We start from the raw sequence: 13,486 nt of genomic DNA, 5'->3' as shown, positions 1-13,486 counted from the left end.
GCATCATTCTACTGGAGGTAACATGCCTTCTTCTGATCTTTGAAATAACTGCCCAGGAAACTATTATCTTACAAATGACTGGGGATTGCACCTTACAACTGTAGTCTGTAGTGTGGCAATTAAGCACTTAGACACCACCCAACAATTCAAATAACAGACTCAAAATGAAGCAGAAATTCGCAAGACTGGAATAGAATAAGGAATGGAAAGAACAGCTATCAACTATAGCTATTAGTGAATGGAAGCAAGCCAGTTGGTGTAGTGCCTATTAGTTGATACAGTAGGAATTTAAGAGATTTATTGAATATATGAGAGAGGCTTCTGAATGTAGAATATTGCTGTAGGATGTAGTTACTCGAGTAGAAGGAGACTGGTATATGGTATGCCATGTAAGTTACATTGAGCATGTTGACTTTCGTAACGTTGATTTGCAGCTGAACTATAGTTATTGAATAGTATTTAGTTCAATGAAGTGTTGGGCCGTGACTGTGTAAATTTCTTGGGCTTCTTTTTCTCTGCATTCTGTAGTAATGTGGGAAATAAGGTGCTTCACCTTAAAATTTTTGGAAATGAATATGAAGATGTCCCTAATCGACATTCTCTGTTTATTCTTAGATAGGAGTACAGTACATTCTTCTGTGCAAGACTTTCTTAATACAGGAACATTACATATTTTATTTTCTCCAAATCTCACATAAGAGTGACTTGAAGCAAATTTTACAGTCTTCTGTCGTTTCTTCATGATCTGTTCCCAGAATTGTTACTCTGTGGATATTTACAGTGGGCTTATTGTGCTACTGCAATGTGGTATGACACTGTGTGAAACTTTTGCAAACACTGCCCATACAAGTACTTCATTGTGCTGTTGTGTCACCCCACCTTGGAAGACAAGTGGCGTCCCTCGGTACTCTCACTACAAGCAAATTACATAAAATAACTGTACAACAGTTGCCCACTCCTAAATATTAAATCATTGTCATTTATGGTTTACAAACATCCTATGTTGGCAAGATCGACATTTCTTTTGGATTGATAAGTAATGCAAAAGTTGGAGAATGTATTCCTATTGTCGTTTTATTTAGAAGTAGGAAGGGAAACCTTTGATTTTTGTTATGATTTGTGTTGTATAAGATATTTATTTTGTATGAAAATATAACGTGTGGAGAAGATGCTGCAGAAATTTAATTTCTGTAGAACAGTTTGGCTATTGGCATTTTGGGCTCATTGCTAGTCTAGTTTCAGATAAAGCAACAACACAAATTAGCTTTTAACTGCAGTTTAGGAAAGATATTTGTTAATGACACAAGCTGACCAATCAAGTGCCAAAACGCGGGCCTTTGAGATGCATCTCCAGTTGAACAGGCCCACAACTGGTCAAAGGAGTTTGTAATTTCTCAAAGATATGTCATGTGCAATTTCAGACAAGCAAAAATAACCTGCTGGTACCAGAAGTTAACATTAGTGGTCATATACAAAATTAAACAGTGTGTGTACAACTCCTTGATCTCCATCTGCATAAGAGGTTACAGTGGAGTCAAGTCAACACACACACACAAATACCCTTATCTTATACTGCATGTTTTCCCTTCCTGTTTTATGGAATTATCGTGTGAGGCAATGCACTTAACCTAAATATTTATTCAACAGACGAAAGCCTCAAAAATGTTGTGTAAAGTATGACTTCACATCTTGCAGAGATCTCTTAAAGTGTCCTAAAATTATTAGACTCCCCACCATATTTACTCTGAAATGGTATTTGTTGCTGATAACAATATGTTTGTTGAACTGTGTGTTATGCAATGACAATACAAAATCCAAAAATAATTTTTAGATAGCTTCTTCCCTGGTGTCAAGAGTAGAGGTATGTACTCGGATGTGAAGGTCTCCCTCAGATTCCCAGCAAATATGAAATTAGAATTTAGATATCTTTACCAGTGAAATTGTTAGCTATTACTTGCACAAATTAGCTAATTATGTAGTTTCAAAGGTTAAAAATTCCTATTAGCTGCATAGCTAGTGGTAATATTATTCACTGTAAAGCTGTTTGACAAGTAAAAGTGTACCTTAAAGAGGCCTCTGTTATAATTCTTAGTTTGAAAAATAGCAATGCAATCAAGCAAGTACTGATCTACCAATAGAACATATTTACTTTAACAGAGCAGCAGCTGTAGTTTCCACTCCTGACCCCAAAGTAGCAAATGTGCAATGTTACATGTAGCAGTCAATACCTTCGCTGCGCTGTGCCGATGGTACTGTTACCGACAACTGTGCCGCTAAAGCGGAGTTATTGAACGCAGTTTTTCGAAATACCTTCACCAAGGAAGACGAACGGAATATTCCAGAATTTGAAACACAAATAGCTTCTAGCATGGTTTTATTTAGAGGTAGATACCTTAGGGGTTGCGAAGCAACTCAAATCGCTTGATACTGGCAAGTCTTCAGGTCCAGATTGTATACCGATTAGGTTCCTTTTAGGTTACGCTGATACACTAGCTCCCTACTTAGCACTCATATACAACCCCTCGCTCACCGATAGATCTGTACCTACAGATTGGAAATTGCACAGGTCGCACCAGTGTTTAAGAAGGGTAGTAGGAGTAATCCATCGAACTACAGACCTATATCATTGACGTCGGTTTGCAGTAGGGTTTTGGAGCATATACTGTATTCAAACATTATGAATCACCTCGAAGGAAACGATCTATTGATACATAATCAGCATGGTTTCAGAAAACATCGCTCTTGTGCAACGCAGCTAGCTCTTTTTCGCACGAAGTAGTGGCTGCTATCGATAGGGGATCTCAAGTTGATTCCGTATTTCTAGATTTCCGGAAAGCTTTTGACACCGTTCCTCACAAGAGCCTTCTAATCAAGCTGCGGGCCTATGGGGTATCGTCTCAGTTGTGCGACTGGATTCGTGATTTCCTGTCGGGAAGGTCGCAGTTCGTAGTAATAGACGGGAAATCATCGAGTAAAACTGAAGTGATATCAGGTGTTCCCCAGGGAAGCGTCCTGGGACCTCTGCTGTTCCTGATCTATATAAATGACCTGGGTGACAATCTGAGCAGTTCTCTTAGGTTGTTCGCAGATGATGCTGTAATTTACAGTCTAGTAAGGTCATGTGAAGACCAGTATCAGTTGCGAAGCGATTTAGAAAAGATTGCTGTATGGTGTGGCAGGTGGCAGTTGGCGCTAAATAACGAAAAGTGTGAGGTGATCCACATGAGTTCCAAAAGAAATCCGTTGGAATTCGATTACTCGATAAATAGTACAACTCTCAAGGCTGTCAATTCAACTAAGTACCTGGGTGTTAAAATTACGAACAACTTCAGTTGGAAAGACCAAATAGATAATATTGTGGGGAAGGTGAGCCAAAGGTTGCATTTCATTGGCATGACACTTAGAAGATGCAACAAGTCCACTAAAGAGACAGCTTACACTACACTCGTTCGTCCTCTGTTAGAATATTGCTGCGCGGTGTGGGATCCTTACCAGGTGGGATTGAGGACATCGAAAGGGTGCAAAAAATGGCAGCTCGTCTTGTATTATCACATAATAGGGGAGAGAGTGTGGCAGATATGATACGCGAATTGGGATGGAAGTCATTACAGCAAAGACGCTTTTCGTCGCGGCGAGATCTTTTTACGAAATTTCAGTCACCGTCACCAACTTTCTCTTCCGAATACGGAAATATTTTGTTGAGCCCAACCTACATATGTAGGAATGATCATCAAAATAAAATACGAGAAATCAGAGCTCGAACAGAAAGGTTTAGGTGTTCGTTTTTCCCGCACGCTGTTAGGGAGTGGAATGGTAGAGAAGATAGTATGATTGTGGTTCGATGAACCCTCTGCCAAGCACTTAAATGTGAATTGCAGAGTAGTCATGTAGATGTAGATGTAGCTGTCATAAGCACAAAATGTATTGCACAGTATAGTGATTGTTTGTTCAAGAATGTTTGCTTGAAAATTGATACTGTTGGTTTACATTTTTCGGGCATGTACCTTGTATATGTATTGTACGTACCTTAAAAGTGAAGGGTATCTTATCATTGCCTGGCAGTAATGAAGCTGCAAAGATGTTAGATTTACTTCAAGGTGAGGATATTGATAAGACTCGCATAGGGCATATCAGTGGGAGGCAGAACCCAACAAAGGCCTGGCATGGCATGTGGCCTCCTCCCTCAAAATCTCGGTTGGAATTTGCATTTGCCGTCATGCCTGACAAAAGTTCAACACAACAGATTCCCTTATGTTCATGAAAATTCACGGGTATGACATACTTAAATTTTTTTCTTGATGATGGTGTTTTAAATGCATAGTTGTATCTCAATGTCTGTTGTAGCAGCTCTGCAGAAATGTTACGTAATTTGTTTTGTGAAATGGTGTAAATCATTGAAAGCTTTTAGTTCCAGTGAAGTATTATTGTTCCTTCTTGCTCCAGTTATGTTTTATATGCATTATTGTTCAAATATGGGCGCTAGAGTATTGTACAATACTTTTACACGCTAGGATAAACAAATATGTCTTCCTCTTAACACTTCTGACAATGCCATCCACCAGCCTCCTCCTCCAGTTTTTCAGTGCCAAACGTGGTGCATCTTCCCCAGGTCAGTGCATTTGCAAAGCTGCAACTTGCATCCACTATTAATTTGCTACAGTTTACAGTTCTTACAGCACTGACAATATGAGCAGACTGAATTACAGAAATACATTGTCCTAGGCAGAAATCGTACTGCTTTGGGTTAACAGTTCACTTCATCATTTGGTGCCACCTTTGAAAATCAACACTGCTGTAGAGCAGTAAAAGTTTTAGGACCATAGTTGAAGCTTGTGTGTCATGTTTTGTCACACATTTCAAATGTTCTGCACAATCGTGTTTATGTTAACAGTTATTTTTCTCCTGTTAGAAATATGTATTACTGTTGAGAATATCTATATTTGTAAAGTCCCTTCAGTTTTAAAATCGTTAATGACCGTGAAAAAGGGAAAGATTGAAATGCAAATCGGACTTCGTATTACACAGAGAATAACAAAATGTGATTAACAGAGGGAAATAGCGTAGATAAGAGTTCATCCTTTACCATGTTAACATGTCTTCTCGCGTGCGGTGTCCAGGTCTTGCTCTCCAAAAATCTGCTTCATTTATGCGTGGAAAGTCTTAGCTGCTCCGAAATCTTGCAATAAATTTCATTGTCCAGGAATTACTAAATGCAATGTATTTTACATTGCTGCTTCCATCCTCTGAATTTCATACAAATTTCCACGATACGTCAATAAGTTGTTTTTTGTCTTAATCAGACCAAGACTAGCTAATAAGTAAGTTAAGCTTCTGCTCTCAAGAGACAAAAGACGGATAGAAAACAACAGGAGTTACAATTTTTTGTACTTTCATTTTCTTATTTTCTCTGCCGTCGAGCGCTTATACAGCTGCGACGGTATAATTTATGTCTGAGGGAAGGAGTGTAGCGCGGCGAAATGCAAAGTCCCGCTACACTACAATTGGTTTCAGGCAGAACTGTGATTCTGAATTTTTATGTAAGCCCACACTCTTTATCATCCTCACACACCAGTAATCATTGTGGATTCTGCATTGCATGCAGTTGGAAAACACATTTTTATTTCCAGTGCTTAGTTCCTAGAGTAATTGGGAAACCTCCAAAGTGGCTTGGACATAGGTTACTGAGTAGTCTGCTGCTCCACTTCATGAAACTTTCCTTTCTTTGGTTTCCTGGATGTTCGATATGTAGAACTGGTGTTCTTTAATTTATACTCCTTAGGACACCACTTATGAACATTCGCTTCTGTAATGCCAAATTCTACACCTTACACACAGTTGTTTGTGGTCTCTGCTTTGTGAATCACTATTAACTTAATATTAGCATCCATTGTTCATGTGAACCAGTTGGGAACTGTGAAATCATAGATTATGTTTATCAACATTCATGGCTGTGATTTGCATCCATTATCAAATGCTACAATTTAACAGTTCGTACAGCACTGACAATATAAGGTAACCGATTGACAACAATAAATTGTCCTCTTGGCTCTCTACAGCACTGCTGAATTAGCAGGCATTATATCACTTCAGTTTAGCAGTGCCTCTCACCATTTGTTTCCAACCTTGCATATTAACAGTGTTCCAGAGTGGTAGCAACCTTACCCAATGTTGTTGAGATCATGTTTTATTTGTTGCACATTGAAAATGTATACTACTGTTGATTATTTGTTTGACTCCAATTTTACTTGTAATTAAACTGACTTTACAAATGGACAAGCAACTGTTTGAACATCGTAGATGTTCATGAAAAGCAATGTACTAGGGATACATTCCCATGGTTTGCTGCACAGTTGAATTTTCTACCCGCTCACCATTCCCCCTTCCTAGATTCATCCTAGTGCTCGGTGAAACCAACACCAATACTTCCTCTCCCGTCTGATTTTTTTCAAATTGAAATTACAACCCGTAAAAATATTGACTTCAACACTAGTGATTTTACCCATGAATGTAAGATGATCATGTATTTCTCGAATGATAAATTGGGGGCAAATTTTGTCCTACAGGTAGGTAAATACAATTTAGCATTTCTCTCCTAGATAACCTAAGTAATTTGGCCAGTGCAGTAGTTCTTTATGCTCGTAAAGACATTAAAATTTAATATCTTTTACTGATCATGCATTTTTGAGTTTGTTATGGTTTTAGTGTTACAAAATCCCAAATTTGAAGTTACTACCAGTATTTGTGTTAATGGTGATCGTAAAATTCAATTTGAGAAGCAATGTACGTATTTAATACTTGAATTTTACAGAGGTTCAACAGTTTGGACATGCATTGTGTTTAATCTGTCATTTAAGCGTTTCTCTGAGGTATGTGTTATCAAAATGGGGCGACTTTTTGTAAATCTGTAAACTTTGAAACTCGTGAGTTTCAGCATTATTTAGCTATTTGTATTCTTTATTAATTTGTTGATTTTTTTTAAGCTGATAATCTACAGGTATTATTTACTGACATTTGAGTGCACGACCTATTTTGTCACAAGCACTACTGGCTTCTGCAGATACTGACTGTGTTCAGAAAATCTTGTGGTGCAAAGATAGACTTTTCCATGTTTGTGTAATGGTTGACTTGCTATTCTCTTATGAAGTCATTCGCTTTCATCGCCAAGCTAGTAAGATTTCCGAATATAACCTGTATGTTCTCCAGCTAGTCCAGAGGTGTTTATTATTTGTAGATTGAAAAGTAACACCACTTTGCTGGGGTCTCACTTGGCAACTGTAACAGTGTTTGTATCTTGCTGGATATAAAACTTGGAATAAGCAAGTAATGTTGGAAAGTAAGTGTTACAGCACAATGTTAAAAGCATTGCTGTGGTATGAAGTTGTGAACCAAATTAACCAGAAATCAGTCAGCTTCATTGTCTAAATCAATATGGTCGATTCCATCTCTCAAATCGTGTGTGTTTATTTCATTTATTCCTGCTGTAGTTCTCAAAGCTGACTGATAATACACTTTTATAACTACAATTTACCACAGCTCCTTTGCTCCTTTTGTGATAACGTGGTGACCCACAAGCTTCAAACAGAAAGCAGATAGTGAGAGTATATTTGTGACAGGTAAAGTTTATAAATTTTCTTGCAAGCATTGCTGTTAGTGACTAGTGTACTGTTGCGAGAGTATAGTGTCGCTTGAGTGTAGCGTAGTTTTGTGTTACATGAATGTAATATGTAGTATGGTGATGGCCAGAAGCACTGTAGCAACAAGATGCAGATATAGAATACTCACATTGTACGTAGTGACTGCTCAGGTTAGTAGTACGGAATGGACAAAAATCTGGAATCACTAAAAACACAACGCATACCATGCTTAATGCAGTGTTGAAAAACTGTTGACATTAAAAATAGTTTCCAGTCTCGAAATGGATAAATGCAGGTTGTAACAGAACATTTTCCTCCAGCATTACTTTTTCTCAATGGCAGCGGTTGATACCAGTACTATTTTTCACAATTTGGACAGGTTAATATTATTTCAGTTGCTTTTCTGAAAACATTCATATAATTTTATATGCAACATGTTATATTTCAAGCTAAAATTAATGAAAAGGAATTACTTTATAAAAATATTTTAGTTTTGATGTTTTAATCGATAAGTACTGGTTCTGAATGTGCAGTTAAAATTATTTTTATTGGACACATTTGAAATTACGAATGATTTATGCACTCAAAATTTCTATCATTAATTACGCAGTCCTGTACTGTTTACTATGTTTATTTCTGGATTCATTTATGAAATAATAATCAAAATTAATAATGTAACGAAAACTAGTAGGAATTCATTTGTTAAGAAAAATTGTAAACCTTTTTCAATATAAGATAGCCTCTGATGTGATCGGACATATTTTTGTGTAATATGTGCGAACCAGGTAATTTCGGCTTTGCTAATGTGAAGAATTAAAATACTATATGATATACTGCAATGTGACAAAATCTGTGTAGAAAATATTCATGTAAAAATTTCTGCAACAACAATCTTCAAATTTATTTAGTTCAAACCAACCGTGAATATCTGATGTTAGATTTTCAGCTTCAAGAATCAGACCTGTAGACAAGAAGAACTGGAACCATCTCAACATGACAACCCAAGTGAACATGAAAGTTTATTGTAATCTTCGCGCCTCTCAAATCTTCATAAAAGACTTTGCTTATTAATTACTTGGACTGGAATTGTTTAATGTGGACAATACAGGGAAGAAGGGAAGGGGGGGGGGGGATTACAAGGCCCTGTATGATACTTGTTGAGTCTTGTATTATTATTCTGCAAAGTAATGGCAATTGCAGGTATCACAGTTGGCCGAGGAGATGCGACAATTCATCCTCCTTCTCACAAAACCAGTCCTGCACAATGCGAGCTGTGTGAATAGGGGCTCTGTGGTATTGGAACAAAGTGTCACCATTGGGAATCAAACATTGTACGTGGGATGGATCTAACGAGCTAAAATTATACCATAAAATCCTTGGCAGTTATGCGACCTTGGAAGGTGCCCATGGATTACCATGATATGGCTGTCAATATCATCACTAACTGACCATCTGTTTTCACACTTAGGGTCTAAACTCGGCCATGAGTTTGAAACAGTGCACAACAAGACTCGTCCATCCAGATAACTTTCTTCAATTGCTCCATAACTCAAGTTTTATGGCTTTGGCACCAGGTTTTCTTTATATGGGCATTTGCATCACTGATGAGTGGTTTTGGAATTCGTACTTGCCCTACAATTTTCAGCTTATGAAGCTCCGTTTGTGTTGCTTTGAAGCTGGCAGGGTCCATGATTGTGACATTCAGTTTTGCAGTGACTTTTGTAGCTGTCCTCTTTACTCTTCATCACAATAACTCAACATAAGCCTGCTTTAATGGGTGATGTTTTTCATTTTTTTTCCTGCGTGTAGTATAAATCCTTGATACCATGTCTTGTCAAACACCAAACACTTTAGATACATAGATTACAGAAGCATTCACCGTACAAACACCAACAATTTGCCCATGTGTGAATTCACTTAGCTCTGACATAATGCACTCACAACTATACAGAACACTGTTCTGACCATGACTGACACTTGCAGGTTATTAAGGACATTGCATAGGTCTGTTCATGATCAAATACATCAATGAAACCTGCAGACTTGGCTAGCCTCTGCATTTATATTCAAGCATGCATTTATTGCAATATTTCCATATTTTTGTCCAACTCCTGTATATTTTCTGTTGCATGGCTGAGTGTAGGTAAAGATGACTAATGACTATAACTGGTGTGTATAGATACATGGAGAATTGGCCACTGCCCAGAAACACAGGTTTGAGGTACTATCCATTGCTGAAAGTACAACTGAGCCAAGATATGACACCTCGTCAGGTGGGACTGGGTCCAGTCTGTCGGAAAGTATGGAATTCAGAAGGTTAACGGGGTATGTTTTTTTCTATAATGGAGAGACTCCTCCATGGGCCTGATAAGTTGCATTTTGTTGGTCATTATGAGTTCTAAAGTTAGATGACTTATTGAGTCCCTATGTGAAATAGCTGGCAGGTTGGGAAGTAGGACCACAGTGTCCACTAAGGGTGTCATCAGATTTACTGTAGGAGGTTCTGTTGGCAGCTGTTGTGCACAATGGATCCAGCCACCTACAAATCGTGGCTCATATCTGCACGAATGAACTTGTTTTCCTAGTTCAAAGGCCATCCTCAGTTCTACATGCGTCTGGCAGAATTGTTGAAGAAAGCTAACCTCTCTTTTGAGGTTGTGCAAGTTGAACTAGAATTTTGTAGAGTCACGTTTAGAAACAGGTTAGGAGACAAGAGTGTTGCTTAACCCAGAGACTCAAGACGATTCAGTGATAATCTTTGATGCAGATTTCTCGGCCTCCACTGGTGAATGGAGAATTGTATGACATGCCTTTATAGGTGGGCTTCACCCAGGAAGCCGTTTCTAAGTTAGATCATATGTGGGGGTTTGATAAATTGCAGTTTGATTTCAGAGAGAGGAGAATAAGTGTCATTAATTAAGCAGGGTAGCATTCATCATGGTAGATTCTTGAAAGTAAATATGAATAAAGTATTAACATTTTATCCATTATCAACAACTACAGTTCTATTAGTTGAAATTACTAGCAAGCAAGTGCATAAAAGAGATTGTATTTACTTTGTTGGTTTCATGCATATAGTGCCATTCTTCAGAAGGTCCATTTGCAGTTCCCAGCACCACAATACACCTCCCACCCCTCATTCATCGACAGGCTCCTTCGTGGCATGTTATTCATGAGTGAGCTTGCTTTTGAGTAGCATACTAACAGGAGCCTCTCAGTAAAAGCAGTGTTACAGGTGCGTCGTGGCACTGGAACTGCAACTAGATCTTTTGAAGAAGGGCATTAGATGCTTGAAACTGGCGAAGGAAACAAAACTACTTCTATATAATTGGTTGCTGATAATTTCAACAAATGTAGTAGTGTCCAAGGGAAGTCCACAGTAGTAATGGCCATATAGTAATACAGTTAAAAAGCTGATATTGTAAGTGAATAACAACGAAGGTTTAAATTCCATTTGGAATTCATATCGGAAAAATAGGCAGGATGGCGATGGTGGGCACTTGGTTGTAGCTGTAATTAACTTCATAATAATTGATGATTTTAATACAGATTGTGCAACACCTTTATAGACCTCCAGCCTTAGGAGCTGCAGTGGTGGAACATTTCAGGGAATACTTAAGAAAGGTCATGCGTAAATTTCCTGATAATGTTATCTGTAGACTGGAAGATTCAAGTAATGAACGGACCTGAATTTTCTGATGTTGAGCAAGATGATGGTGACTGTAAGGCCGTACCACTGCTATCAGTAAGAATGTAGAGTCAGGAAAACATTTCTTTTTAGTAATTGCAATGAATGAATAACTGATGCTGACTTTAAGGTAACCTAACATGTGATATTCATGTCGGAGACTGCAAGTGTGGAGCATAAATGGACTTAATTCGAGTGCTGTGCAATACATCTTACACAGATATGTCATGACCAAACTTGTGAGGGATGAGAAAGGCCTGCCATGGTTCAACTAGCTTTATTGTGGGATTGAAAAGAAATAGAATTCAATATGTCATTGTTTGTGGAGAGAAATCTTAAGAGCTAAAAGTAGCACAAAATGTGCCCCAAGGAAGTGTCATAACACCATTACTGTTTGCAATTTATATGCTGTTCGGCCACGATAAGTTGACATTGCATGCAGTAGCTGTTGGGAATGGCCGGAAGTGTGCCTTGCCCCAACATTTTGGTTACTGAGGGGAGAAGATTGATGAGGTCTAGGCAGCTCAGACAACATTCCAGCAATGCTGGCACCAATACCTGTTTTGTTATTATGTGAAAGCAGACATGACATTGCGAAAATATTGGTAGCTCTCTAAGACAAAAGGCCAATTTTCTCCACTACTTGCATTACGAGTAAGTAGGCTCAGCTTTACATTGACAAAACGCTAATGAGCTAGTGAGTGACATTGGAAGCTCTATGAGGATTTTTGCTGATGATGCTGCTGTATATAAAAGTTTAACTGCTAGAAAATTGCTGAGGATTAATGCTTAGTGTGGGGGTTGCCAGTTTATCCTCAACTTAAAAAAGTGTACTGTATTACATCGAAATAGGAGCACAATCCTGTTACTGTTGCTCAAAACAAACACATCTGTTAAATATTCGAGAGTATGCATTTGGAATAATTTCAAGTTGACCAGCCACATTAAACTAACCATTGGAAAGATCCTGAGGAAGTCTAGTCCACTCACAAAGGAGGTAGTGTACAAGGCCCTCATTTGATGGATACTTGAGTATTGCTCCCCAGTCTGAGACCCTTACAAGGAGAAATGGAAACAAGGAAAATCCAAAGAGGAGAGAATGTTTTGTCATGGGTTTGTTTTAAGTGCAAAAACACCATGGAGATGCTCATCCAACTGCAGTGGCAGACCATACAAGGAAGGCATTGTACAAATTTCGAGTGAGTTTTCCCCAGTATACAGCCTGATAAAAGATCGTGAAGGTGAAATAGAAAGATTTGAGCCCAAATGGAGTTGTTCCTCCTCTACATCATTTGTGGCTAGAACGAGAAAGGTGGATAGTGACAGTAGTACTCAAAGTACCCTCCATCATACGTGTTAAGTGGTTTGCGAAGGATGGATGTAGGTGTAGAGATGTATATTTCAGTGTGTAGTATTTCAGATTTTCTTATCTGAATTCATTGGATTATTTGGGCAAGGAATAACTGAAAGGCAAAATACGTTCCATCTGGTTGCTTTATGAAATATACACTGGCACAATGCACTTTCTGCATCAAGGGTAGTATCCTGTCACCAGTGTGGAGTATGTATAACAGTCTGCAGTTCAAATTTTGTTCATTTGTGTAAAGTCTATATACTCAACAGTATACCCCCTATTAGAGGTTTTGGTTGTTGTTGCACATTTACTGCCTATAAGACAAATTATGTTTATGCAACAAGTCTTTACGCAATTTCTCAGTGAGAGAATTTAGAATCCTATACTAGTGTTGGCCTTATTTCTTTGTACTCACACTAAAAGGCACAATGTGTTGTGTTCTGTTGCAGGAGGAGAATAGCAATGAAGATGATTCCTCAGATGGGACGGAAGAGGATATTGATAAAATGTATGATTATCTCTTAGGTATGACAATGTGGACTCTTACGAAGGAGAGAAAAGATGAACTCTTGGGAAAACGTGATGAAAAGCTTCAAGAATACAAAGTGCTACAAAGCAAGTCTCCATCTGACCTGTGGAAGGAGGATCTGCATGTCCTCTTGGAAGAGGTAAAAATCAGATACACAAAATGTTTCAATTTTAAATACTTCCTTTTCATTTTTACCATCTATTTCAGTTCAACATAAATCAAAGTGGTGTTACATAATTGTCCGTGACAGCCAACCCAGCAAAGTAGGTTGTATTATGGGT

General features: G+C 38.2%; 1 protein-coding gene across 3 annotated transcripts in view; it reads left to right on the top strand.

Annotated features, from left to right (window-relative positions):
* The window catches only part of LOC126354758 (DNA topoisomerase 2-alpha-like), a 157,422-nt gene that overhangs the window by 109,391 nt on the left and 34,545 nt on the right, over positions 1-13,486 (top strand). For all 3 annotated transcript variants that reach the window (XM_050004640.1, XM_050004642.1, XM_050004641.1), the window contains one exon: positions 13,126-13,344. In XM_050004640.1, the coding sequence (XP_049860597.1) occupies positions 13,126-13,344 (219 nt within the window). The remainder of the gene's footprint in view (positions 1-13,125; positions 13,345-13,486) is intronic.

Source organism: Schistocerca gregaria, chromosome 3, assembly GCF_023897955.1.
Source record: "Schistocerca gregaria isolate iqSchGreg1 chromosome 3, iqSchGreg1.2, whole genome shotgun sequence".
Lineage (NCBI taxonomy): Eukaryota > Metazoa > Arthropoda > Insecta > Orthoptera > Acrididae > Schistocerca > Schistocerca gregaria.
The sequence above is the reverse complement of the archived record's forward strand: the minus strand, read 5'-3'. Positions and strand labels throughout refer to the sequence as shown.